Source organism: Hippopotamus amphibius, chromosome 1 (assembly GCF_030028045.1).
Source record: "Hippopotamus amphibius kiboko isolate mHipAmp2 chromosome 1, mHipAmp2.hap2, whole genome shotgun sequence".
In the NCBI taxonomy this organism is placed as follows: domain Eukaryota; kingdom Metazoa; phylum Chordata; class Mammalia; order Artiodactyla; family Hippopotamidae; genus Hippopotamus; species Hippopotamus amphibius.
The window spans coordinates 185,720,358-185,748,290 of NC_080186.1; the positions used below are offsets into that span (position 1 = coordinate 185,720,358).

Sequence of the window (27,933 nt, forward strand, 5' to 3'; positions counted from 1 at the left end):
GGGAAATTGAAACAAAATCCACTCTTGTCAATGCCTGTGTGAGTTAGTCTCTAGCTATCTCTGTTTAACAATTTGGTTATTTATTTATTTTTTCCTTTATTTGTTCAGCACATATTTGGGCACCGAGTATGGTGGTCCCTGCTCTCCTCTATGAATGCAAGCAAAGGTTGGAAAAATGTGTATCAGGTTGTTTGGGGATTGGTAGGGTGAAAGTTACTTATACTTCTGTGTTGCTGTCTTTTTTTATAATTATGTGGATGCTATAGTTGACTGTAGTTTATCTGTTCCCTGGTTGACAGATGTTTAGGTTTTATAATTTTTCACTAACTCTGATAAACATACTTATTCATATCCTGTAAACACACGGAACAGTTTCTCTAGGTTGAGTCAGCAGCCTTTTTCCTGTAGGGCTGTATGGTAAGTAATTTAGACTTTGTGGGCCATATGGTCTCTGTCGCAACTACTCAACTCTGCCTTTGTAGCAAGAAAGCAACCATAGACGACAGTATATAAGCAAATGGGCATGGCTGTGTTTCAGTAAAACGTATTTCGTAAATACAAGTGGCTAGCAAGCCCTAATTTGCTGACCTCTGCTCTGGGTATATACCTGAAAGTGTAATTGCTGGTTGTAAGGTATGAGTGTTTTGAATACTGTTTGCCAGACTGCTCTCAAAATGATTTTATCAGTTTACATTTCTCCTACTAGTATGTGAGAATTCCCATTTTCTTTTGCCTGTTTTTTTCAGCAGTTGTGAGTCAGACTTTATAATTAACAATCAATGAGCATATGAAACATCATATTGTCATTTAGTTTATACTTCCATGAGTACTACTGAAGTTGAATATCTTTTCATATATTTATTACACTTTTGGATTTTCTTTTTGTTGTTTTTCCGTGTCCTTTCCTATTTTCTATTATGTTAAATGCCTTATTCTTATGTATATCAGAGATATTTTAATATCCTCTATATACCAATCTGTTATACATGATGTATATCACAACCCCTCCCTGTCAGATGTGTTACCTACTTTGGCTTCATGATAACAAAAGTTACTTTTTGTTATAAAGCTGAGTTAATTATATTGCCATATTTGTGCTCTCTTTGACCTATTTATGCATCTTTTCCTATCCTTAAAGATACCCCCATATTTTTTCTAGCAGTTTTAATGTTTTATTTTTACAATTAGGTCTTTAGTTCATCCCAAATTTGCTATTATATATCTTTTAGAGGTAGGAATCTATATATATACATATGTATGAATTTTATATCAAAGTATATATAATTATTTAATATATATTATATGCAATATAATTTCTATTACTGAATAATTATATAATATTATTAGTGACTATATAATGTACAATTAATTGTATACACACACATACATATACATACACACAGATACACACAGATAGATGCATACTTATGTTGTTGACCAGATTTCCCACTACCATTTACTGGATGCACCACTGTTTCCCCATGGATTAGTAATGCTGTCTCTGGCACATGACAAGTTTGTATTTGCTAGATATTTGTGGACTCTATTCCATTAGTCTGTTTTAGCTTCTCTATCCCTGTACTGATACCACATTTGTTTTATTTGCTATAGCTTTATTAATGTCGTATCTAATAGGGTAAGTCCTTCTTATTTTTGTTTGTAAAACTGTGTTCATATTCTGTTTCATTACTCTTTTTTTTTTATTTATTTTTATTTATTGGCTGCATTGGGTCTTTGTTGTTGCACACGGGCTTTCTCTAGTTGCAGCAAGCAGGGGCTACTCTTTATTGCAGTGTATGGGCTCCTCATTGTGGTGGCTTCTCTTCTTGTAGAGCATGGGCTCTAGGCATGTGGGCTTCAGTAGTTGTGGCACCCAGGCTCAATAGTTGTGGCTCATGGGCTCCAGAGCACAGGCTCAATAGTTGTGGCACATGGGCTTAGTTGCTCCACAGCATGTGGGATCTTTCTGGGGCAGGGATCAGACCATGTCCCCTGCATTGGCAGGCGGATTCTTAACCACTGCACCACCTAGGAAGTCCCTGTTACTCTTTTATTTGAAATTTAGTATCAGCTTATCTAATTCAAGGAAAAGCCTGATGGGCTTTTCATTAGAATTACATTGAATTTATGAATTAATTTGAGGAGAATTTATATCTTTACAATATGAAGACTGGTTCTTGGTTGAAAGGGTGGATTCTGGAGCCAGACCTCCTAGGTTCTAACTCCCTACCTGCCACTTATCAGCACTGTGATCTTGGATAAACTCTCTGCCTCAGTTTTCCTATTGGTAAAATACAGATAATGATTACTTGTAAAGTGTGAGGATTAAATGAGTTAATATATGTAAAACACTTGGAATCTGGCAAACAGAAAACACTCAGTAAATATTAGGTATTGTTATTAATTTTATATCTCTCCATTCAAGTCTTATTTTATGTCCTTTGAAAAAGTTTTGTAATAGTCTTCATAAAATTCTCACACATCTTTTTTTTTACACATTTATTCCTAGATATCTTACAGTTTTTGTGCTGTTGTGAATAGGATTTTCTTTAATTACATTACTAAATTTGATTTGCTCTATGTCCATCAGTTTTCCTGAACTCTTGTAGTAGATTGTCTCAGTTTAAGATTTTCTTGGATTTTCCATTTTAACTGTTATATTGTTTGCAAGTAGTGACAGTTTTGTCTTTTCCAGTCCTTTTTTTCTCTTTGTATTAAATAAGAACTCTAATATATCTTTGAATAAAAAGCAGTAATAATTGGTCTTCTTCATCTTATCTTGATTTTAAAGGGAATCCTTCTGAAATTTCACCATTAAGTTTGTTGTTTACTCAAGGTTTTTTTTTTTTAATAAATTTATTTATTTATTTTATTGGCTGTGTTGGGTCTTTTTTGCTGTGCACAGGCTTTCTTTTTAGTTGTGGTGAGTGGTGGCTACTCTTCCTTGTGGTGCGCGGGCTCCTCATTGCCGTGGCTTCTCTTGTTGTGGAGCACAGGCTCTAGGCGCGTGGGCTTCAGTAGTTGCAGCACATGGGCTCAATAGTTGTGGCTCACAGGCTATAAAGTGCAGGCTCAGTAGTTGTGGCGCACGGGCTTAGTTGCTCCACGGCATGTGTGATCTTCATGGAACAGGGATCGAACCCGTGTCCCCTGCATTGTCAGGTGGATTCTCAGCCACTGCGCCACCTAGGAAGCCCTTACTCAAGGTTTTTGATACCATTTATCAAGTTACGGAATTTACCTTCTATTCCTAATTTGTTGAAAGTTGTCCTGAATTCATATTGAACTGTATTACTGTATTATTTTGTAAATCAGTTTTTCAAAAGTCATACCATCTCCATATGCCTGAACAATTAAGCATTTTTCATTAAACATAATTTCATGAATATTCAAGATTATCATACAGAGAAAGGAAAGAAATACTACTGGCTTCTTCCATTTTCATGTTGAGTAACAGAAGCACAAAGGTTGTTGTGTCAGAAATCATCAAGGCTTAGACTTGACTTCAGGATTTAGTGACCAAATAGCAATACAGAAATGTAGTTCTGTGGAGAGGAGTATTAGGTATAATTTCCTTTTTTCATCCTCTAAATATTAAGAATTTTGATTTAGGACTTTAGTGGTGAAGGGGAGCTAGTTATATAGAGAGAAGAAAACAATAAAATATTACAAAGCCACTAATTGTACATAGTTTCATTATTTCTCTAATGCCAGGAAGTATTTACCGTTTGATGTAGAAGTGATCACTCTTCTTTGCAGTATCTTTAGAAAGCTACTAAAAGTACAGGTATTTCGTCTTCAGCGTATTTTCATGATGAAAATTGGACGTTGTAAAATTTCTTAGAGAATATTATTTACCTTAAGTTCACTATTTTCAGAATTATGATAGAGTATCAGCATAGCTGTAGTGTTACAAAGAAAGAAAAGAAGGGAGGGAGGGAGAAGGGATGGATTCTTTTTTGGTGAGCACAACTTTCTTGAGCTTTTCTATGTTTGTTTATCATAACATTAGAAAACAGCAACGATCATTTTTACCATGGAAATAAAATCATAAGGACATTGTATTTAAGCAAAACTATATGTTCAAAGGGTAAGTTTTGTATGTAAGTTTTATACTTATATATACTTAAAGCTATTTGCTACAATATTTTGATTATCTATTGAGGTATACATGCTCAGAAATCTTTTATTGATGGGTGCATAATCATAAAAAGTTTGGAAATGACTCCATCTAGCTCCTAATACTTTTTCCCCATTGAAACAATTACTCTTATAATACAGTTTTTTATACCAGTGTTAGGATGTCAACTATAGAATTATTACAGACGATGATAGAGAATTGGCAGTACTGTTTTTAAAACATGTATACTTGAAAACAGTTTTCCCACATTTTTTCAGTTCCACATTGCTTGATCTGTAGTTACTGCTTTGTGTTCACTTGAAGGTCTCAGAATATGGGGAAAGCAATAGCTTTTACCATCACTGTGATCTTAATTTTGGGAATAAAAATAATGTTTAGCTGAAGTAGGTATTTGAGAAGGCTAAATCTGAAAGGTACCACTGACTTGTAATAGGAATAACTTTGGGGAAGATTATTCTTTCTGTTGTTTATTAAAATAAATCAAACGTTCTTTCTCTTTACAGGTATACCATGCTTTATATAAATCCATTACATTGTACTGACATCTGCATTAATATAGAAAAGTAAATTTAGATATAATTTTCTCTTTGATGAAGTAGTTTTTGAGACTAGCTTTTAAATCCCAATTTCACACTATATGCATCATACAATTTGATATATGACTTGTATTTTTACAGTTTTCCTAAGTAGATCTAGAGATCTGTTGTATAAAGTTAGATATATTTAAAAATTGAACTGATCCAAATATGTCATCAGTGTATGAATATATATACATATCTAATTCTTATATAAGAATGATTTGGTATAACCCTAAGCTGTTAAATGGTAACCATAGTATGGTTATTTAAACTAATGATTTTTAATAAAAATAGATCTAATTTGGTTACTTATTTTATTTTAGCGAAGAATAACCAGAATTCAACAAATAGAGAAGGACATACTTCGTATACGACAGCTTTTACAGTCCCAAGCGACAGAAGCAGAGGTTAGTAAATTGTCTCTTTTGCTTGCCAATACAAATATAGGTAGTCATTCTAAGAAAAAATATGTATAATTAATGCGGCATCATTGAAATAGATGTTCTAGAGAATTGAGACACTTGGTAAGTTTTTTCATTAAATAGATTTCAAAAATCTCTACTATTTTGATTTCTTCATAACTTTTAGGGAATTAAAATTTATAGAGCCATAAATATAGATATCTTACTTCAGTTATCTGTTTACATATAATCAGATAACTAAATTTGGCTACTAACAGTTTGTAAATAGGCTCTTTGTATGTAATCCATAGTAAAAATTAATCATATGCATTTATCTATGCTTACTCTGCAAACTCCATTAAAATGACAGTAAAAGGATAAAATGAAAAAGCACAAATACCAGGGGAGGTGACATCAATAAAATTTGGGGAGCTGGAAAGCAGAGAAACAAATCACTCTTCTAGCATATGGTAGAGTTGACCCTTGAATCAGCAGTAGGAAGTCACGAAGCAACCCATTTTATGCTGTGGAGTCCTACAAGGTTCCAGAATTGGTTACACTAGGTACCTTTGGATGTGAAGATTAAAAAGGGGGTTAAAAGCAAGAGGATGACTGAAAGTTTGTTAAGAAGCTGGTGGAGCCCCCATAACTTCTCTTCAGCTCTGCATGGCTCAGTGACTGCTACTTTTCAGTCTCAGCAAAAGCTAAGAGATTTATTCTGGAGAAGTTAAAAAAAAAGAAAGGGTCTTTGGATAGGGGTAATCCTAGTATAATTGAAGTTGGTGGGGGAGGTACCATATTGAAAACTGAAATAAGTGAAAGTTTCCTTACTGAATGCTGAAACCCTTACTGGCATCCAGGTTTATAATACAGGCAAGTTTCTAGAAGCAACTTCTCTAAGAAATGTGACTAACCCAGGAAAAAAGACCTAAAGGTACTGACATTGGAGGATTCCTCAATAAAACAACTCAGCTAGACCACCCTACTGGACAGCTATAGTTGACAGACTCCATCCTTTAGGCATAGAGCTTCATAAGTAGTCTATTCCTAAATATGGCTAGACATCTGAAGACCACCAGACATTTTAAGAAAGTGTCTAATAAAAAAGATTTAATGGAAATAAAGACTATGTAAGAAGAAGAAAACTTAACAAAAATAGAACTAACATTAATATTCTCAAGGTGAAAGATAATGCATCCATAAAGTTAGAAAATGATGGTATACAAAAGGAACATTCAGAGAATTTAAAAAAGTGTTCTTGGGAATTAAAATTGTAATAGTAGAAATGAAAAACTCAATAGAAAGGTTAGAAGATAAATTTCTCAGAAAGTAGAACAAAAAGGTAATGCAGTGGAAAGTAGAAAAGATAACAAAGTCAGAGAATCATTCTAGGAGGGTTCAATGTCCAAATAAAAAGGGGTTCCAGGAAAAGAATGGAGAAACTAGAGGAAGGAAATCATAAAAATAAATTAAAATTCCCCAGAACGGAAAGGCATAGTTTTCTAAATAAAATGGTCTCTCCAGTGTCCAATGCCACAGATGAAAATCTCACACGAGGAACATTATGATGAAATTTCATCTCACTGGGAATAAAGAGAAAATCTTAAAACCTTGTAGAGAAGGAGAAGAAAACAAATTTCACACAAAGAAACAGGAATACAAATGTCTTCAGGTATATAAAGAGCACACTAGAAGCTGGGAAGAAGAATAGCAATTTCTTAAAACTTGTGAAAGATTACTTTCAGCTATGTTCTCAAACCAGTTCTCTCACACCACTGGTTGTCCTACAGTTCAGTTCAGTTCTGACACTACCCAGACTTAGCATAGACCCTACATTTAAGGGTAAAGTCTTTCACAAGACTGGCATCACTTCAGGTACCAGCTGCAAGTTTCAGGTGTCCCCAAACCCCCTGCACTCTGCCCAGCTTGTTATAAATTCCACCCAAGTGGGTGCACTACACTGCAATTCAATTCTGACACTAACTACCTGGAGCGAGCATAGGCCTTACATGTTAAGAGCAGAGTCCTTCACAAGACTGCTCCCGTTTCAGGTGCCAAGCCTCCCATATTTCTGCAAACTTTAGGTATCCTACAACACCCTTAGGTTTGGTAATTCAGTTCAGTGACTCAGAGCTCAGTAAAAGTACTATGCTTATGCTCGCTAATGGAATCTGGACATCACTCTCCCAAGGACATCTTTGTGTTCACCAGGCAGGAAGCTCCATTGAGCTTCACTGTCCAGAGTTTTTATCAGGGTTTCATTACTTAAGCATGCTTGATTAAACAAGTGGCCTCATGATTGAACTCAATTTCCAGCACCCTTCCCATCCCTGGAGGTCAGTCTTGACCCAGAGTTCAACCCTGTAGTCACATGGTTGTTCTTTCAGGTAACCAACACCCATCCTGAAGCTATCTAGGGATCCTCCATGGATCACCTCAAGAAATTCAAGGGTTTTTGAAGCTCTGTGCAAAGAACAAAGGGACAAAGACCAGATATATATTTTTTATTATACCATACCAGCCTATAAATTTATCTCTAGTCAACTGCCTATTAAATTTGAGAGTAGAATGTATATGTCTCAAAATATGTATTTCTTTATACTGTTTTCTGGAAGCTATTAGAGGATATAGTTAAAATGAGAATGTAAAGCAAGAAAAATGAAGATTTGGGACCCAAGACATAAAGAATACAGTACAAGAGAAAGAGATGAAAGACTCCCAGAATGAAGATGAAGGGGGATTCTGAGACAAATGATAGAGAAAGTAACCAGTCCCTACGGGTACAGTTGAGAAGATTCCAGGAGACATGAGTCTAAGAAGATGAAATCAGTAGAATATTTAATGTTTTTGAATTTATTGAAAGGAAAAGAAATTTACACAGTAGGAGAGAAACTGAGGATGTCATAAGTAGACAGAACACCAAATAAAATTTTTTTTAAAAAAAGATAATCTTAACTCCATGGACAACAAGAAATTGTAAAGGAAAAATCATAGTATACCACCTGTCACTCATGACTAGAATTTAATAGTCAAAATAATGCAAATAGTGAAAAATTTATCTAACTTTAAAATGATATTGGATGGATAGAGGAACAGGATGAGTATGGTGGTTAAGGGTGGAATATTGATAAAAGAGAACCCAGTCCTCATATTACATAACAGGAAATCAATAAATGAGGCATTAAACTAAGAAAAGCAGAACCTAGCAACACAAGCAAGTTATTTCAAGATGGAGAAGTAAGTTCCCCCCAAAAAAAAATCCTCTGGAGGAGATGAAAATATTTGCCTTAAGATAACAGGCAATGGGACAGGGCGGACAAGTACGAAAGTGTGAGAGACCGCTGTTTATTGTGAGAAGCCTTTAGAACTAGTGATTATTTCAACTATGTAAATGTATAACTGTGATAAAAATGAAACATTTAATAGAGCCAAGGCCATCATTTAGAAGATATTCATACTTACCTTCCCCTGTAATCCACATTGGCTTAATAATTATACCTTGATAATGAGGATTCATAAAGAACTCAAGAGGAACTTGGAGACAGCAAAAATGTTGGTAGCAGTACATCCTAGGAAAAGTCATGTTTAGTATACTCTCAGTGAGCAACAAGAAGACGAAGCAGTGGAAGTAAGAGGAAAGAACTATCTCAGTGGAACACAAATACTGTATATTCATACTTGCTAGAATCTGAGCGTTACTGAGGCTTGTGCGTGTTTGTCGCCTCTGCAGCTGAAATTTGGTTTTGATCACCATACAGAAGGATGGGGGGTGTAAAAGACCATCCCTTCACGTACCTGTTTATTGCCACTGAATTTGGGTGCTTCTCACCTTGTTTATAGGTAAATAAAAGGAAAACCTACATGGGACTTAAGTGAACTATTGCTGAATAAGGAGAAGGGAGTAGCATATGGGAGCCTCAGAGAAAATAAATTTTCAGGAAAATATTTCCTCCTTAAGTCAACTGCAGGAAGACCTGTCTCTATGCAACAGGAGCAGAAAAAGCTGAATACAGATCCACATTGAACAGTAAAGAACAGAATTGTTGCTAGGAAAAATTGGCTCAGTATTTGGGGACGGATTTGAGACACATCAGTGGAAAGTTTCTAATGTGCAACCAGATTCAGACTCATGTTCCAGATCATACAGGAAAAAAGAAGAGACTGCAAAGAATGAGATATCAGCATAGTGCTGTTTTCTAAATGTAATTACTAAAAACATGATGAAGCACTTACTGATATTTTTTAATGTATGTACACTTTGACCCCATTTTTTAAAAGGTATACACAAAGAGGGTATCAGAAATAATATGAAAAGGCAGTTAACCGTTGTTAATACGTCGTTGTTTTTCTAGTTTAGCCAGTTGTTTTGTAATTTTTTTATAGTAATTATGTATAGCTTTTACAGTGAGAGAAAACTTTAGATACAAAATGAATGTGGCATGTGCTATCATGCCAGCACTTATTTTCCACCCATGGAAAATTTGATCAAATAATGAACAGTTCTGTTTTGAGCCAGAAATATATTGCAGGCCCATTTATACACAGGGAAGACAACTGTTTCTAATGTCAAAAGTGTAATTTTTGAAAGTGTAGAGTCCTTTTTAGGACTGTTTTCATCCACACGTGGCTTTTTAAATATCTTAGGTACTTTGACTTCAGTATATCTGAATTTGAAATATGTAAAAACATGTATTTGCTAAGTAGGCAGCTTAAGTACAGTGTAATAGTCATATTGCTAAAAGTAGTTTAACCTGGCTGTCTAAAGCCAATGTAAACCAAATATTTGTAATATAAAGTATCCTTTTTGCAATGTTGACTCTTAAGGACTTAAAAAAAAACAGTATCTCTTTGCTTCTTTTTCAGTGTCATTGGCATTGCTGTATGTGGCATTCTGGTTATTATGATTCCTTTGGCTTTCTAGTGTAGTTTATCTGTTTTTTTTTCCTTGATCAAACTTACTACACTCTATTTTTAAAATTGTTTTTAAAGAGGCAGCTTTTGTTCTTAATGAACAGCGCTGTGTTTATATTTTCTTTTTTGATATTTTCTGCTTTGAGTTTTTGCTGCTGTTTTTCTAGCTTCTTTAGTTATAGTTTTTTTTCCCCCCATCTTTCTTATTTTCTGATTATTACTGTTTGGCTGCATCAACAGGTTTTTGTTTTTTTTGTTTTTTTTCTGTTTCTAAGTCAATATTCACATTTTTTCTGTTTGACTTTTATGTGTATGAAATAGCCCTCCTTAATCCATTTAATGCTCTTCACCTGGAATTTTATTTTGTTCACTATTAGTATTACTGCAGTGGCCTTTTTTTGGTCATCATTTGCCTGGTATAACATACTCCCTGTCTGTATATTTCCAAATTTTACCAACTTTCTGGCCTCTGGAAATTCCTAAAAAAATTGTCATTTGTTAATAGCAATCCTTATTTTCCAGCACAATTATAAGTTTTTTGCAGGTTAGGGGCTTGTTTGTGTTTTTTGTATTTGTTCAAAATTTTATTTATATCATTGGATTTGGAGCTGTCTACCACTGTGACCTAATCTATTCTTGCTTCTTTTTTGTTATAAAAATGGTCATATCATTCATAGCCTAAAATCATTACTTTTTTTTTATGTACAGGTGGCACATGGTGCCAATTTTATTTGCAGATATTATAGTATTCCAAAGTTCACAAGTTACACCTTTGCCACAGCCTTGGCTAAATCTTGAACTAGTGCAGAATTCAGCTGTGCTAGAGTGCTGATCTTAGCATGCTTGTTCTTTTTTTTTTTTTTTTTGTGGCACACGGGCTTAGTTGCTCCGCGGCATGTGGGATCTTCCTGGAGCTGGGATCGAACCCATGACCTCTGCATTGGCAGGCGGATTCTTAACCACTGCGCCATCTAGGAAGCCCAGCATGCTTGTTCTTGATAGTCGTGTGCTTTGTAAGGCCACAATTCACCATGACTATATTCTTAGCCAGGTGTTGCATAACAACAAGAAGGGATTCTTCAGTGTATGACAGGTAATGCTGTAGGGTTGGTGTCCATTCACCATTATCAACAATTTTCAGTGCTAAGCAAAAAGCTCCCGCTGCAATCTGAGAAGGAGGAAAGTGCACCATATTGTAGTCCAACATAGTTAGTTCCATCATATATTTGGTCAAGGTATGTAGCTCAGCATCAGCCTCTCCAATCTTAGATGCTCTCCGAAGGAAATGCAGGGGTAGAGGGTGACCCAGACTAAAATTTAAAGCTCTTAGAATCTTCATTTCCATCAGTCTGATTTGGTACTTAGTGTAAGTGTTGTCAGTCACAAAGGCAAAGTCATCAATTTCTGGAGGATACATTTCCTCATATTTGCTTGCAGTAAACATGGCTGTGACACCAACCAGCTGCAGCACCTTCTTGGGCACACAGTTATCCTGCATGAACCGATCAGTAATGGAAACAGTCATGTACATGGTCTCCTGCAGTAACCTGAATTTCATTTGAACCTGCATGAGCCAGTCAATTAGGATGGCTCTCATGTTTCCAGTGACTTCACAACCCAGTAGGTATTTTGGTCTCACTGCTTGCTCTTCCTCAAGTTGTCTCAGATAAGCATAGATAGATAGGCTCCTTAAAAAACTAAAAATAGAACTACCATATATATGATCCAGTAATCCCACTACTGGGCATATACGCAAAGAAAACCATAATCCAAAAAGAAACATGTACCATAATGTTTATTGCAGCACTATTTACAATAGCTAGGACATGGAAGCAACTTAAATGCCCATCAACAAATGAATGGATAAAGAAGATGTGGCATATATATACAATGGAATATTACTCAACTATAAAAAGGAATGAGATGGAGCTACCTGTAATGAGGTGGATAGACCTAGAGTCTGTCAAACAGAGTGAAGTAAATCAGAAAGAGAAAGACAAATATTGTATGCTAACTCATATGTATGGAATCTAAAAATGGTACTGATGAACTCAGTGACAAGACAAGAACAAGGACGCAGATGCAGAGAATGGACTGGAGAACTTGAGGTTTGGGGCGGGGTGGGGGGTGAAGGGGAAGCTGAGACGAAGTGAGAGAGTAGCATAGACATATACATACTACCAACTGTAAAATAGATAGCCAGTGGGAAGTTGCTGTATAACAAAGGGAGTTCAACTCGAGGATGGATGATGCCTTAGAGGACTGGGACGGGGAGTAAAAAAAAAAAAAAAGCATAGATATCTTTTACATATTCACTACAAAGGTTTGGATCTGCTCTGTCTTCTGCATCTACATCATTCACTGCAAGAATTACATCAGAGAAAGCCTGACACAGATATTCTTCTGCAGGGGCACAGCCAGATGTTTCCATGGGACTTGGAGAGGGAGTATCAACCAAAATAGGCTCAGGAGAAAGTTTCTCTTCTTTTAAGAGACTCAGGTCTGACTCTGGCTTCAGCTCCAGCTCTGGCTCTTGCTGGGGCTCCGGAACAGGAACAGGAGCCTTTTCCAGAGGTTTTGGTAGTTTCTTAGCAATAACTTTTCCAACAGCTGAAGTTTTTTGCTTCCTTTTTCAGGGGCAGTTTGGCTTGTGGCTGTTCACTGACTTTGTTACCAATGTCTCCAAGAGCTGTTCTTGGCCTCAGCCTGGGCTTAGAGGCTGCAACAGTGATCACAGGCAGGTGCTTTGCGCCTGCCATACTGATCTTCGCCTCATTTTCTGCATCAATTTTCGTATTCCTGGTGATCCGGAGTGCCATGGCTTCCTCTGCACCAGGCAGCAGCTCAGTGGGGAGAAAACTAAAATCGTTATATTTATTCAGTGAATGTAAACTAAAAGAAGGGGCCCTGTCTTATTTAAGAAAGAAAGAAAACTTTAATTTTGCTGCTTGATGTTTCTTTATTCCATTATTATCATTCTTCTAATATAAGATCAAAGGGAGAAGCTAGAAAATGGAGAGATCAGATATTCATAAATTAGTTCACATACACTGTAGACAAGAAAAGATGTCTACCAAATAATTTCTCTACCATGAAGCATCTTATAACACTGTCTTTGCCCTACCGGCTGACAACTCTGGTTTAGGGTCTAGATGCAGGACATAATTCAAATGATGTAATTATTGCACATAATTCAAATCTCAGAAGTTCCAAAAGGATATGTGAGGCAACCAGTGCTACTGCTTTCTTATGTATCATTTCAGACAGGTTATTTACTGACAAGCATGTACATTTGTGGGGGGAGGGGGGCTCAAAAGGATGGGAGCTGTGAGGAAAATTATGGCACAGTTTAAAAATCTCTAGAAAATAGCTGGTGAGAAATATTTATTAAAATCCCATGCAGAGTTCTCTTACAACTCGTTAATAAGGAGACAACCCAGCTTACAAATGGGCAAAAGATTTGAATACACATTTCACCAGGAAAATATATAGGAATGGCTAATAAGCACATAAAAATATGCTCAACATCATTAGTCACTAAGGAAATGAAAGTTAAAACCACAATGAGATACCACTTCACACTCATTAGGATGGCTGTAATCATAAAGAAAACAATAAGCATTGGCAAGGATATGGAGAAATAGAAGCTGTTTTACATTGCTGATGGGAATCTAAAATGGTTCGGCCACTTGGAAAAGTTTGGCAATTACCTAAAGTATTAAACATACAGTTACCATATAAACCAGCAAATTCCACTTCTAGGTATCTAAGAGAAATGAAAACATATGTCCACACAGAGACTTTAATGTTCATGGTGACATTATTCACAATAGCCCAAAAGTAGAAAAATGCAAATGCGATTCAATTGGTGAATTAATAAAATGTGGTATACCCTTACAATGGAATACTGTTTGGCAATAAAAAGGAACAAATGTGACTTCCCTGGTGGTGCAGTGGTTAAGAATCTACCTGCCAATGCCCGGGACATGGGTTCAGTCCCTGGTCCGGGAAGATCCCACATGTCACAGAGCAGCTAAGCCCGTGCACCACGACGACTGACCCTGCTCTGTAGAGCCTGCGAGCCACAACTACTGAGCCAGTGCACCGCAGCTGCTAAAGCCTGCATGCCTAGAGCCTGTGCTCCGCAACAAGAGAAGCCACCATAACGAGAAGCCCACACACCATAACAAAGAGTAGCCCCTGCTCGCCATAACTAGAGAAAGCCCACGCTCAGCAACAAAGACCCAATGCAGCCAATAGATAAATAAATAAGTAAATAATCTTAAAAAAGGAACAAATTGATGACATGTACTGTAACAGGGGTGAACCTCAAAAACATTATACTAAGTAAAAGTGGCTAGACACATAAGTCCACATATTCCACTTATAATAAATTTACAGAAAAGACAAATTCATAAAGACAAAGTAGATTCATAGTTACCTGGGGCTGTGGGTGCAAATAGGGATTAACTGTAAATGAGCACAAGGGATCTTTTTAGAGTGATGAAAATGTTTTAAAACTGGAGTATGGTGATGCTTGTAAGTTTATTAAGCACTATTAAGTTGTACACTTAAAGTGGACCAATTTTGTGATATGTAAATACCTCAACAAAATTGTTTTGTTTTTTAATTTTTTCAGTCCTAGGGTAGAAAACTAAGGAATGCGGAAACTAAATAGGATTATTCTTTCAAAGGAATCAGCAACGTTCTCTTTGTTTTCAGTGTTAGCAGTAGTTTTAGACAGTGATCAAAGAGCACAGACAGGTCTGTAGCCTAGGATCTATGAAAGAATAAAGGGAAGTAAATAAAGAAAGAAAGTGAAGATAGTAAGTGTTAAATATTAGTTTGTGCTCTAGAGTCAGACTGCTTGGGTTGTGATCCCACCTCTGCCTCTGCCATTTACTAGGTATGTGACCTAAAGCCAGACACTTATCTTTTGTGCCTCAGTTTCTGCATCTGTAAAATGGGGATAATAATAGTACCTACGTCGTAGAGTTGATGCAAGGGTTAAATAAATCAATAGATGCCAGGTGATTAGTGCATAACAAACATTAGGTTTTTTTTAACTTTATCATCATCACCTGGGCCTGGGAGTCCTGCAGGCCTGCTGCATTTCTCTGAGTCCCTTATTCTCTCTTTACTGGAAATGCCTATTTCAACCGTCTACTAATCTTCCTCCTTCTAATAACTTCACCTCCTCCTTCACAGAGAAAACAGTAGCTATCATCCGAACTTTCTCCTTCCTACCAGGAAGCATTCTGCCTTCCTTCCTGTGCTTAGGATTTTCAGCTCTTGCTTTCTCAGGAACCTTGTACTCTTACCTCATTTCTCTCACATATTTATCTTCTTCCTCTTTTGTAGCATCTTTTCATTGGAAATTTAAACATGCTCAAGTCTTATCTTTAAAAATATAAAATGGGCGCACTAGGCCAAGGGGTCAGTGGGCACCACTGAGAAATGCCAGGCCGCTGCCTGCAGTCTTTTATAAACCTTCCTGCGCGGCGCCGGCACGGCCAACAGAAGGCAAACTCCCTGCACCATGAAGGTGAAGATCAGGTGCTGGAGTGGCGTGGCAACTTGGCTCTGAATGGCCAGCGAGAACTGCGGCATCTGCCAGATGCCCTTCAGTGGCTGTTGCCCAGACTGCAAGGTGTCAGGTGATCACTGCCTGCTGGTGTGGGGCCAGTGCTCTCACTGCTTCCACATGCACTGCATCCTGGAGCGGCTCAATGCGCAGCAGGTACAGCAGCACTGCCCCATGTGCCGCCAGGAGTGGAAGTTCAAGGAGTGGGGCTGCGCTGCCCGACGTCCCCCTCGCCCTGAGACGGCACCACCCCCACCAGGGGCTCTGGGTGGCCATGGTCTCCACTGGGGCAGTCCCCTTTGGGCTGTGATAGGGTTCAAATAAGGACTGGAGCTGTGTTTGTTTTTTTCCATCAGAATATTGACACTTTTATCCAATAAGTAAAACTCATTAAACCAAAAAGAATAATTATATGTATATATATAAATATATAAAATGAACCTTCCTCAATTCCACCTCTCCCTGAAGCTATTTCTCTTCATCTGTCCGCTTCCCAGCCTCATTGTCTTTTCCTATTCTTCACTCCAAAGGTGTTTCTAGACTCCAGGTCTATGTTTTCTCCCCACCATTCCCTCTTAACACACAAGTCTGTTCTCTCTTCTCATAGTTTCACTGAAATGGATCATTGATGACTTCCATATTACTAATTAAATTGACATTTTCAGTCTTCATCTTGATATTTTGCACATTACTAAACACTGTTGCTTGAAATATTATTCTCAGCATTTTTTTGGGTTCATACGCATTCTTAAGACATCTTTCTCTTTTCTCTTTATTTTCTCTTCCTCCCTAAGACCATCTTAATTTATGCTTAGGGCTTCACTCACTATCTGTATGCTCTCAGATTCATTTTGCTAGCCCTGAGCTCCAGGCTCATAAATCTGTGTACCTATTCTGCATCTCTATTTAGTTGTCTTAAAGGCATTTTAAATCCAACATATCCAAAGCATGATTAAACATCTTCTCCAAAGTCCTCCTTATGATCTCCACATCCTCCAAAATACCCTCATTCTCCTTTAGTATCACCTGTCTCTGTGAGGGGTACCATCATTATTCAGTTGTGTGAGCTAAGAAACAAAGGAGTAATTCTTGACACCAGATCTCTTCCTCCGCTGACCATATCCAACCTATCACGCAGCCCTTCAGATTTACCTCTGTCTCTACTTCTTTTATCTCTATCACTGCTTCCCTAGGTGTAAAGTACCATCATCTCACAGTTAACTTTAATGCATAGTCTCCAAACTGGTCCCTTCTGTTTGCTACCTACTTAGACCATTTAAAATTTGATTTTTAAAAATCAAAACATATGCACCTTTTTCCATTAGTATTACTAGTATTAGTTGTATGAGGGCAAGAGTGCTGTCTGAGAATCACACTAAAATTCAACAAAATCAGTAAGGTTTTGTTTTTGGTTTTTTCCCATCTTTTTGTTCTGTTCTTCATGCTATAATTCTTTGATGTCCTAGAGCAAGCCATGTTTCCTCCCACCCCAGGTTCTTTACATATGGTCTTCTGTTTACCTAAAACCATCTTCTAGAACTCCTATCCCATTTCCTAGAACTGTTTATATTTTAGATCTTAGTTCAAATAGCACTTGCTAAAAGAGCTCTTCCCCAAACTCCCACAACATGTGATATCCCTCTGTTATATATCCTTATAGCACCATGTACCCTTTTTCAGAGTACTTGTCAAAATTTAAACTTTTTTGTTATTTCTCTCATTATTTGATAGTATCCCTGACTAGACTGAAGCCTGAAGAGTGCATTGAACGATGTCTGGTTTTGCCAGCACTGTATTCCCCAGCATCTAGTGCAAGTAACTAGCATAGCAGATAGTCAGTAATTACATCTTCAGTTATGTTAGTGTCAAGTCTTTGTGGATTTAGTGATCTTTGATTTATCTTGTCTCTGGGTTGACTTTGTATTCTCTACTTTTGTTGATTTTGTTGTATTTTGTAGTGTAATTTTCCAATGGTGCTATTTTTTCTTCTGCTTCTGAATTATTGGGACTACTTCTCTTTTGCCTACATATAATTTATACTAGTTTATTGATGGAAATATTACATGTAAATTATTTTTAAGTCATATTTTAAATGGTCTAGGAAAGCTTTATGTTTAAAGAAATTCCAGTGGAAGCCATTTTGTAACATAGTTTTCCACTGTTATGTCAAAATTTTTAACATAATTTTTATTTTTGCGTATCATTTTGCTAGAGCAGGCACATTTGTAATTGTTTCTCTAAAACAAAATGAAAAATTATTTTATTTCTTTGATTCTGCAGTGATATTTTTTCAAAATGACTGCTTCTTACTAGATATACTCTATCTTGAAATGACTTTTACTGGATATAATCTGTCACTTTCATTTTACATAACAGATGGTGGTTACATTAGAAACAGTTTTTGGTTTTATTCATATCAGAATCTAAGAGCTTATTTGTTGGTTGCATACGACTTTTATTAGCAGAAGGGCTGTGTGTGTGTGTGTGTGTGTGTGTGTGTGTGTAGAAACACAGACGGTGCTTGTAAGCTTAGGTAATAGTTTAACTGTTATATTTGCAGCTCTACTAAATGCCAGAACCATGTGACCTTGCGGAAAAGACATTTATTTGTTCTAGTTGGGTTATATCCCTGATAGTGATGTGAGCACAGCTGGTGGAGGATGGTGTTTCTGTGAGTCTCGGAAAATCCTTTGTCTTGTACAGCTCCAATGCTCGAGGGACACACTTCACTTTCCTTTTACCGAAATAGTCGACTGCCAACCCTGCCGGAGGTTGTGAAGTATACAGTGCAGTTCCATGCTTTTGTAAACCTGTATAATTGATGCATTCAAAGCTTTAAAGCAAGAAAGAAGGAAAGCTGTGGGCTAAGAAAGCATACTCCATTTTTGTATGTAATAATGTTAACTCCATATTAACAGAGGTCATCTCAGAGCAAGCATGAAGCCGGCTCACATGAAGCTGAGCGGCAGAATGAAGGTCAAGGAGTGGCAGAAGTCAACATGGCAACTTCGGGTAGCGTTCAGGTAAATAAATTATTTTATTGATTTTTTTTCTAATTAACTATTTAAATATTTTAAAAGGAATATAGAGTGAGATGATTCTTAGAATGATCTGTAAATCTTATCTATTTCCTTAGTGCTGAATGGATATCTTCAGAAGAATTTGGTACTAAAATGCTATGTCATTTTTCTTTCTAATATATAACAACAATGCTTTCAGAATATCTAAGTATATTTTATATCTCTAAATTGTGTGTCTCTGTTTTTACCTAAAATGATGAGTGTGAGTAGAGTTTTTTTGAAAAATAAACACTAAGCTGCATTTTGGTCATATGTGATTTGACCTAGTTATTATTGCTTGCGTTTAATAGGTTTGCTCTTTCTCTGTGGCAATCTTTGCAAAGACATTTTTGTGTTTTTAAAAAATGATCATAAGAACTTATAGTTCTTGTTTTCTGTTGTGCTTCAAGATTACATAAATCTAGAAATTTAAATCCTGTCATTGAAAAAGATGATTCTAATGCCCATTAAAAAGTAGACACATAGACTAGTCATGTTTACTGTTATCATCTTCAGCAAAATTATGGAAGTCAGTTTTTTTTTATAATGTAGAACTATTGTTATACTGCCTTCAGTTTTCTGTTTGTTTTATTGGAATGCATACTAATATGACAGTATCTTTCTTTGGAGTGTTCTGTATTTTCCACATTTTTTCAATGAATAGTTTATGTTGTAAATTAATGACTTTTTAAAAATATAATTTCATTAAGTTGATTTTAAGGAAGTTTTCTTATTGTTGATAGAAAACATTTCTTTGGTGTCTGTAGGTTACTTTTAATGATACTATTTATTTTAAAAGAGCATGCTTCTATTCATTAAAATTTAAAGCTTAAAATGTCTCATAAGTATTTAAATTTGAGTTAAAAATGTACTTCATTTAAATATTACTGATTAGCATCGTACTGGAGAAAACTCTATAAATGGTAAATCAGGGCAAAAGAAATTATATTTAAATAGCACATTTGGGTTATTTCTTTATATTGTAGGAAATTTGGGTGGAAGATTTTGTGTTTCTGCACATATGTAGAAAGAAGAAAAGTTCTTTCTTGACAGAAAAAAAAATTGTTTGCTTTGGATTAGACCAACTATTAGTGCTTTGGGTATTCCAGTTATATATACTTTAAAGCCTCATCTACCCAGTAAGCTGGATATTCATTTAAAAAGAAAATTGAATCTCTGTCACACTTCTTAACATCAAAATTAATTTTAAGTAGATTAGATTTAATGTCAAAAATGAAAACTATTAAAAATACTAAAAGATAAGAAGAAAAGGAGGGTAGAACTTTTATAATCATGAAGTGGGTAGGAAACCATAAAAGAAAAGAACAGTAGGTTTCATACAAAAATGTAAAACTTCAGTGTGCCATAAAATCATAGCAATGGGGGCTTCCTAGGTGGCGCAGTAGTTAAGAATCCGCCTGCCAGTGTAGGGGACACAGGTTCGATCCCTGCTCCAGGAAGATCACACATGCCTGGGAGCAACTAAGCCCGTGCACCACAACTATTTAGCCTGTGCTTTAGAGCCCATGAGCCACAACTGTTGAGCCCATGTACTGCAACTACTGAAGCCCACGTGCCTAGAGCCCATGCTCCTCAACAAGAGAAGCCACGGCAACGAGGAGCCCGCAAACCACAATGAAGAGTAGCCACCACTCACCACAATAAAGAAAGCCCGCGCCCAGCAAAAAAGACCCAACACAACCAATAAAATAAATAAGTAAATAAATAAATAAAGTAATTAATTTAAAAAATCGTAGCGATTTACAAGACAAAAAACAAGATCACATTAATGACTCTAGAGCTATTCCCAGATCCTGATGTAGATGAGTGGTATATATCTGTGGGACTGTGATTAGGTTATGCCAGGATTCCTTTTACCTGTCTTAATAGGACCTACACACATGGCAGCCTCTTGGGGTTTAATCATTTGTTTTGTTTTATTATTTGCTCCAGGGACAAAAATCACTGACACCAATTAAAAACGAAAATAATCCTTGACTCTCTCAGGATCACAGTAGCATGACCCACCAAAGCTCCTATCCTGGTGCCCTTATGTCTACCACTTTGTGGAAGTTCATTGTACCTCACCTGGTTTCCTGCCCATATCCACTCTGCTGGAATGATCTTTACATGAGTAAATCACCCTCTTTGTAAAATGTTTTGTTGGCATCCCTTGGTTCTTAGAATAAGATAACCCCTTATTATGACCTATATAATCTGGCTCGTGCCTAACTTGTCAGCTTTATGTCACGCTTTGCTCTCAGCACTTCTGTCACCCTGGCCTTTCAGGACCTCACCTTTACTGGGCTTCCACCTCTGCAGCCAGTGCACCAACTCTGTCTGTTCCATGTAGTGCTCTTCTCATCCCACTTCACTCAGTTCAATCAGTTTGTTTGTGTCTGAGCTTAAGCATGACTTTTCTGAGGAGGCTTGAACTGTTCACATCCCATTATTTATAGGCTGTCCTAGCTGCTTCTCCTTTTGAAGACCACATTTGCAATTTTACATTTATTTGTGTGATTATTCCTATTATCCCCACTAGATTGTAAGCTCAAAGATTCTTTCTAGTTTTATCCATTTTTATATCCCTATAGTCCCTGATAAATAGTAGATAACAACAATAAATATATGTAGGTTGGAAGGAATGACTAACATCTCTTCTAGAAATAGGGTTTCTTGATCTGTGATTAATATCCCCGGAAGTTACATGGAAGGAGCAAGCTAGAAGTAAATTATACAGGTCAGATCCCTGCTTGCTTAGTATATAACTACGTGTGTAATTCACTTATGATTTGATTCTCAGCTTTTCCGTTTAATGCTTAGAAACAGATCTCTAGTGATATAGTCAGTAAATAGTGATGAAGTTCAACCAAGAGTGGGAAAAAGATGGAATGGTAGGAGAACCTTTTCTACTGCTAATAATGTGTTTTTAAACCTTTTATTATGGAAAGTTTCAAATATATACAGAGGCAGACAGAATAATATAGTAATCTACATGTACCCTATCCACTGTGCCCTCTGATTTTATTTTTGGAAAAGATCCCAGACATCATTTCTTGCATAAATACTTCACTGTATATTTCTAAAACATAACACTTTTTAAAAATTGAAATGTAGTTGATTTACAATATTGTTTCAGATGTACAGCAAATTGATTCAGTTATACATTTGTATTTTTCTAATTCTTTTCCATCATAGGTTATTACAAGATATTGAATATAGTTCTCTGTGCTATACAGTAAATCCTTGTCATTTATTTTATATATGTCAAAGTGTGTATCTGTTAATCCCAAACTCCTGATTTATCCCTCCTCTGCTTTCCCCTCTGGTAACCATAAGATTGTTTTCTATGTCTAAGAATACTTCTTGTTAATTGAAGTATAGTTTATTTACATTATTGTGTTAGTTTCAGCTGTACAGCAAAGTGATTCAGTTATACATATATATATATATATTTTGATTATTTGTATCTTTTAATCGAGTACCTTTAATTTGTCCCTGCCTCCTTCTCTTTCCCCTGTGGTAACTGTAAGTTTGTTTTCTATGTCTATTAGTCTGTTTCTGTTTTGTATATCGATTCACTTGTATTATTTTTTAGATTCCACGTATAAGTGATATCATATAATGTTTGTCTTTCTCTGTCTGACTTACCTCACTTAGTATGGTACTCTCTAGGTCCATCCATGTTGCTGCTAGTGGCAGTATTTCATTCTTTTTTGTGGCTGAATTATATTCCATTGTATCTTCTTAAACTATCATTTGTTGATGGACATTTGTGTTGTTCCCATGTCTTGGCTATTGTAAGTAGTGCTGCTGTAAACATTGGGGTGCATGTATCTTTTCAAATTAGAATTTTCATCTTTTCTGGACTTATGCCCAAGAGTGAGATTGCTGGATCGTATGGTAGCTCTATTTTTAGTTTTTTAAGGAGCCTCCATACTGTTTTTCATAGTGGCTGCACCAATTTACATTCCTACTAAGAGTGTAGGAGGGTTCCTTTTTCTCCACATTCTTTCTAGACTTTTTGCTGATGGCCATTTTTGATTTGCATTTCTTTAGTAATTAGCAATGTTGGGCATCTTTTCATGGCTTGTTGGCCATCTGTATGTCTTCTTTGGAGGAATGTCTGTTTAGGTCTTCTCCCCATCTTTTGATAGGGTTATTTGTTTTTTTGATATTGAGTTGTATGAGCTGTTTGTACATTTTGGATATTAACCCTTTATCGGTTGCATCATTTGCAAATATTTTCTCCCAGTCTGTAGGTTGCCTTTTCATTTTGATGATTTTTTTTACTGTGCAAAAGCTTTTAAGTTTGACTAGGTCCCATTTGATTTATGTCTGAGACTGTTTTAATTTTTTTTTTTTAATATTTTTTGGCTACATCAGGTCTTAGTTGCAGCACACAGGACCTTTTGTTTCAGCACATGGGCTTCTCTCTAGTTGTGGTACACAGGCTCCAGGGCATGTGGGCTCTCTAGCTGTGATGTGTGGGCTCTGCAGTTGTGGTGCATGGGCTTAGTTGCCCCATGGCATGTGGGATATTAGTTCCCTGACCAGGGGTCAAACCAAACTTCCCCTGCATTGCAAGATGGATTCTTAACCACTGGACCATGAGGGAAGTCCATGTCTGAGACTGTTTGGCCTGTGTTTTCTTCTAGGAGTTCTGTGGTGTCATATCTTATATTTAGGTCTTTAAACCAGCTTGAGTTTATTTTTGTTAATGATGTGAGAGAGTGTCTTAACTTCATTGATTTACACATAGCTGTCCAGCTTTCCAAGCACCACTTGCTGAAGAGACTGTCTTTTCTCCATTGTATATTTTTACCTCCTTTGTCAAAGATTAATTGACCGAAGGTGTATGGGTTTATTTCTGGGCCCTCTATTCTGTTCTTTTGGTCTATATGTCTTTTTTTGTGCAAATATCATGCTGTTTTGATTACTGTAGCTTTGTAGTATTGTCTGAGGTCTCAAAGTAATCTACAGATTTAATGTAATTCCTATCAAAATGCCCATGACATTTTTCACAGAACTAGAACAAATAATACTAAAATTTATATGGAACCACCAAAGGCCCAGAATTGCTAAAGCAATCCTGAAGAAAAAGGACAAATAACACTTTTTTAAAATACACAACTATAGTGCCATTATTACACTCCCAAAGAAACTAATGGTGATTCCTTAGTAGCATCAGATATCTAGTTAGTATTCAAATTTGCAGTTGTTTCATAAATGTCATAATTTTTCAGTTTATTTGACTCAGGGGCCAGATAAGGTTCATGCACAGATATTCATTAATATGACTTTGAAGTCTCTTTTAATCTATAGGTTTCTTCTTTGCCTCTTAGTTTTTGCTGTGTATTTGTTGAATAACCAAAGTTATTTGTCTTCTAGAGCTTTCCATAATCTGGATTTTGCTGATAACATCTCCATGGTGAAGTTTGACATATTTCTCTATCTTCTGTATTTCCTATAAGTTGTGATCAGATTTGGTTTCAAGCTCCCCTTTTTTTTGGACAAGACTTTTTCATAGGTGGCGTTATGGTCTTCCATCAGGAAGCATATAATGTCTGATTGTGTCTCTTTTTGTGATGTTAACAGCTATTGGTACTTAATGCCTAGCTCCATTAATTCATTAAGTGTTACAAAATTAACTATAGTATTTCTATAATGAGAAACTTCTCCTTATCTACTGTTTGACTACTTCCAGGTACAGTTTGTATGAAAAAAAGGCAAGGCGAGGGAAGGGCTTGCTTCTTCCCCCTCTTATGCCAGGTTTCACAGTGAGTTGGAGACTGTTGCTGCCTTTATAGTGAACCCTTCTGAGTTGCTTTCTTTTTTTTTTTCCCTCAGAAAAATACTATTTTGAGTCACTGTCTAAAATGAGCAAGCAGATGATAGGAGAGGGGTTCCAACCCAGCAAGTGTAATTGAAATTGACTGTATCCCAACTGTGCTAATTTAACTGCCGAGCATAGTCTTTCTAGGGTCCCTCTGCAAATATTTGAGTGCCTGTAATGGCAATGGATATTTAAGGACAGATAAAGGGGAATCAGAAAATAGAGAGGTGCTTGATTCTAATATGTTGTGAATAGGAACTGTACTTACTTGGAGGGGTCTCCTCCGGCCATTCATCTTATCTCCACCTCTGTACTCCCTAGCCCTTTTTTCACTGTGCTGTTAACTTTCTCCCCCACCCCTTTCACATGAAAGATAATATAAAACTTTTTCATCACTGTTCAGGATCTGTTTACCAATAAGGATCTGCATTATGCCAAGACTGTTCTTAACCCTAGAGTATGGTGGTGGGCTAAGTAGATGCTACCTTGTCCTCAAGAAATTTATACTCTATAAGACAGATGAACATGTTCCACAAAGTGTAAGTACTATGAAAGGGCAAGTACTTAGTGCTACAGCACTTAATTAGTGTTAGGGTGATTTTGGTCCTAGAGGAAGTTATAAATTAATTTATTCTGACACCTAAAAAATGATTGAGTAAATTAGATACAGTAAACTAGGTGAAAGATGATGGTGGCCTGGGGGTTAGGGAAGAATTGATAGATTTGAGAGAGTCATTTAGTCAGCAGATATCTGAGTATCTGAGAGGATTTAGGAACCATAATCCATAAGGGTTAGTGTTGGATGCGAGGGTCGAGGAGGAAGAAGTCAAGAATGACTTCCAGGTTTTTGTCATGGCAGCTAGAAGGACAGTGATGCATTTCAGTGCCAACAGTAAATGAGGAACAGGTTTGTGGGGGAAATTATCTAGTTTCGAAAATGTTAAGTTTCAAGATGTTAAATCTGAGACAATGAAGCAGAAATGTCGAGTAGGCTATTAGATAGTGGGTTTGGAATGAAAGGGAAGGGTGGAAAATGTGATAATTAAAGGTATAGGAGATTTTTACATCCCCTGTGGTTATAGAACGAGAAGTTGAAGACGTGAGCTAAAATCCCAAAGCAAGGGAGTAATATTGTTGTTCCAAAAGAGAGAGGAAATGGTTAACAGTATCCACCATTGACTATAAGGGCTGAAAAACCTCCTTAAGTTTCACCAAAAAAAGAACTTCAGTGTTGATCTTGGCAAGAGCCATTTCATTGGCTTTCTTCTCTACCATGTGATATTGGAGTGAGTTGAGGTTTAAATTGGAAGGTTAAAAAGTAAAAGAGAGCAATTTTAGCTAACTCCAAAACTCTGAGTGTGAACTGCCCAAGAGAGAAAGAAAAGGCCATTAACTGACACAGAGTACAGATTTGAAAGCAAATTGAGAGATTATTTCTCTTTTTATAAAATAGAAGAGATAACCATATTTGAATGATAATGAGAAGGAGCCAGTAGAGAAAAAGATCGAAGATCCAAAAGAACAAAGAGAAATGGGGAGGGAAGGGATCCAGAGCACAAATGAAGGGGTCGGCCTTAGGTAGGAGACGTGGTGCCTCTGAAGCAGTAGCAGGAGAAGACAGAGATGGATATGAGGCAGGTAATTTTGTCGGTATGGTAGCAACAAGTTTGAGGGAGTTTTGTCTGATGGCTTCTATTTCTTTGTAAATTAGAAGGTAAAATTATTTGTGGTAAAGGAGCCATATCTAACATATCCACTGTGAGCAAAGAAGGGAGAACTGACTAGGGAAACACAAGGATTGCAAAGGGCGTACTAAGGGCCCAGGTGTGTTGGTGACCGTAAATGTTATATGGGCAGCATCCTAGAGAATCGTGTGATATTCTCACAAGCTCAAATTTCTCAGACACTGCTCAGCAGTCCATATTAGGGTGTAGAAAAAACAGACAGTTGGATTCCTCTACAGTTGCGGTGTTTCCAGGCACGTAGAATGGAATAACCATGGGGCAAAGATAATGAAGACTGGCAAGAGAATTACAGAAGCGATGGACCACAAAAAAATCCGAGGTGAAGTATGTAGAGAGGTTCATGCGCTGGATAATCCAATCATTTTAAAGAGTTTCTTGCGGAAGGTTAAAGGAGATTACCAGAAGAACAGGTTAGCAGAGTTACAAGATAACTAAATGCGTTATTAAGAGGTGGTACATTTTAGGGTAATGGAAATGGTCCAGGATACAGCCATAGATGTCAGTGACTAAAATAGAATATAAATGTCATCAAAGACACCAGAGAACTGAGAGGCCAAGGTTTTGAATAGGGTGTAAGTTACTCTGAATGGTGGAAGTAATTGAAGGAGAAGGTGGTCAGTGACCCTTGTGCCAAAGTTATTTAACGACTGAGAACAGTGATTGGGTGGTTAGTAGGTGATAGCACTGGGGAAAGGGAAAAGCGATTATAGCACAAGGAGATTTGGGGCTGGTACCAGAAGTGGAGAAATAATAGTTTCAAAGTGGTGTTGAAGAGTGAGGAGAACATAGGCTTATGCTACCTCCTTACTCCAAAGTACTTGGGACATAGGAGAGAGGTCTGCAGGGGAAGGTGGTATCCGGTGAGAGCTAGGTTTCAGTTAAGGCCAGGAGTGAAGGGAGAATTATGTGAAAAGTTGAGGATGTATGAGTATTTATGGAGCATGGAACCTGAATTTCACAAGGAAATAGAACCGTGGGAAATAGTGTCTCACACACATTTTAGGGCTGACAGTTGTAAATGATGTGTTTTTGGACATATTTTTGGACAGTGAGCAAGGCTGATTTAATGGATATATGAGGGTTAGTCAGAAATTATCCATTGTGGAATTTATTTTAATTAACTTTTAAAAAAGACAAATACATCATTTTTCGACATAATCTGCTTGCTTTTCAGTACACTTTGGCCATCTGTCAACAAGCTTTCGTAGTCCCTGATTAAAAAATGTTTTATAGGCTGAGCTGCGAGCCAGGAATGCACCTCTGTCTTTCACGTCTTCATGTGGACGGGCTCCTTCTTGATGGCTAACACTTGTGCAACCTTCCTTGAACTTCCCTATCCATTCACACACACTTCTTCGCGACAAAACGCTTTCTCCATGCTGTGTACAAAGTCTCCAATCAATAACGGTACCAGGTTCACCCTCAGACCACAAAAAACGAATCACTGCACGCTGCTTTTCTTTCATGCCGATCACAAGTGGGGCATCCATTTTTGCTCACAGCACAGTTACAAATGAACTGATGTGAGACGTTCACAGCTGCATAGCAGTGACTGGGGAGACAGTAGCCTTGAACGGAAAGTGCTGATAAGACAGTGCAGCGAACAGAAGTTTTAATATAACCAGAGTATGGATAATTTTTGACTCACTGTCATAAAATATGGCTGATTTAACAGGTC

General features: G+C 36.9%; 2 protein-coding genes and 1 pseudogene across 18 annotated transcripts in view; 2 read left to right on the top strand and 1 right to left on the bottom strand.

Moving 5' to 3' along the window:
* APC (APC regulator of WNT signaling pathway) overlaps nt 1-27,933 on the top strand; it is a 298,287-nt gene that overhangs the window by 242,218 nt on the left and 28,136 nt on the right. For all 17 annotated transcript variants that reach the window (XM_057737283.1, XM_057737305.1, XM_057737275.1 and 14 more), the window contains 2 exons: nt 5,043-5,126; nt 18,534-18,638. In XM_057737283.1, the coding sequence (XP_057593266.1) occupies nt 5,043-5,126; nt 18,534-18,638 (189 nt within the window). The remainder of the gene's footprint in view (nt 1-5,042; nt 5,127-18,533; nt 18,639-27,933) is intronic.
* LOC130854537 (G2/mitotic-specific cyclin-B1-like) lies at nt 10,796-12,850 on the bottom strand. The gene is given in 4 exon segments (XM_057737463.1): nt 10,796-10,883; nt 11,015-11,710; nt 12,332-12,651; nt 12,653-12,850. Coding segments are annotated over 4 exon segments (1,302 nt in total).
* LOC130858954 (anaphase-promoting complex subunit 11-like) lies at nt 15,571-15,939 on the top strand (annotated as a pseudogene).